Genomic DNA, 1,631 nt, shown 5'->3' with positions numbered 1-1,631 from the left:
CACTCCCACACACTCACACAGACCGACCCACTCGCGCACACACACACACTCACACAGACCGACCCACTCGCGCACACACACACTCACAGACACACACACTCAGACACACACTCATACTCACACACTCACACTCTCACACACACTCATACAGACCGACCCACTCTCTCTCTCTGACCGACCCACTCGCGCACACACACACTCACAGACACACACACTCAGACACACACTCTCACACACACACACTCATACAGACTGACCCACTCTCTCTCTCACACACACACACACACTGACCCACTCACACACACACTCTCACACAGACAGACCCACTCTCTCACACACACACACAGACCGACCCACTCGCGCACACACACACTCACACTCACAGACACACACACTCATACTCACACTCTCACACACACACACTCATACAGACCGACCCACTCTCTCTCTCACACACACACACACACTGACCCACTCACACACACACACTCTCACACAGACAGACCCACTCTCTCACACACACACACAGACCGACCCCCTCGCGCACACACACACTCACACTCACAGACACACACACTCAGACACACACTCATACTCACACTCTCACACACACACTCACACAGACCGACCCACTCTCTCTCACACACACACACACACACACACACACACACACACACACACACACTCACAGACACACACACTCATACTCACACACTCACATATTCACACACTCACAGACCGACCCACTCTCTCTCACACACATACACTCACACAGACCGACCCACTCGCGCGCACACACTCAGACACACACTCATACTCACACACTCACATATTCACACCCTCACAGACCGACCCACTCTCTCTCACACACATACACTCACACAGACCGACCCACTCGCGCGCACACACTCAGACACACACTCATACTCACACACTCACACTCACACTCACATATTCACACACTCACAGACCGACCCACTCTCTCTCACACACATACACTCACACAGACCGACCCACTCGCGCGCACACACTCAGACACACACTCATACTCACACACTCACACACTCTCACACACACACACACACACTCATACTCACACACACTCATACTCACACACTCTCACACACACACACACACACTCATACTCACACACACTCATACACACTAACACACACACACTCTCACACACAAGTCACGGTCAGAAGAAACACACACCGAAGTCGATGCACTTCCAGTCGTCGCAGTCTCTCCCCTCCAGCCGTACGTGCGGCTCCTTGTCCTTCCGCAGGAACTTAAACTGCAGATAAACAAGTGAAGTGAGTCTTTAACAGGATCAAACCCACACTGATAGATTCAGAGCTGAACTCAGCGAAACATGAACATTTCATTTGGCCTGGAGTTGTTTTTGAGTCTCAGTCAGACTGATGAACACATTTTTGGGACTTCTGGTTACTGGAACTGTGGTTTAGAGTTTGATACTTCATACTTTATAAAAGCTTGCATTAATGAGAATGCACTGAATGTTAGTGTGTGTCTGTCTGTGTGTGAGTGAGTGTGTGTGAGAGAGAGTGAGTGAGTGTGAGAGAGAGTGAGTGAGTGTGAGAGAGAGTGAGTGTGTGTGAGAGAGAGTG

At 50.6% G+C, this 1,631-nt stretch overlaps 1 protein-coding gene across 1 annotated transcript in view; it reads right to left on the bottom strand.

Moving 5' to 3' along the window:
- malsu1 (mitochondrial assembly of ribosomal large subunit 1) overlaps positions 1–1,631 on the bottom strand; it is a 4,237-nt gene that overhangs the window by 815 nt on the left and 1,791 nt on the right. Inside the window, exon 3 of the mRNA XM_016257073.1 lies at positions 1,216–1,297. Coding sequence (XP_016112559.1) covers positions 1,216–1,297 — 82 coding nt within the window. The remainder of the gene's footprint in view (positions 1–1,215; positions 1,298–1,631) is intronic.

This window comes from Sinocyclocheilus grahami, unplaced genomic scaffold (assembly GCF_001515645.1).
Source record: "Sinocyclocheilus grahami isolate Dianchi unplaced genomic scaffold, SAMN03320097.WGS_v1.1 scaffold1507.1, whole genome shotgun sequence".
NCBI classification, from domain to species: Eukaryota; Metazoa; Chordata; class Actinopteri; order Cypriniformes; family Cyprinidae; genus Sinocyclocheilus; species Sinocyclocheilus grahami.
The sequence above is the reverse complement of the archived record's forward strand: the minus strand, read 5'-3'. Positions and strand labels throughout refer to the sequence as shown.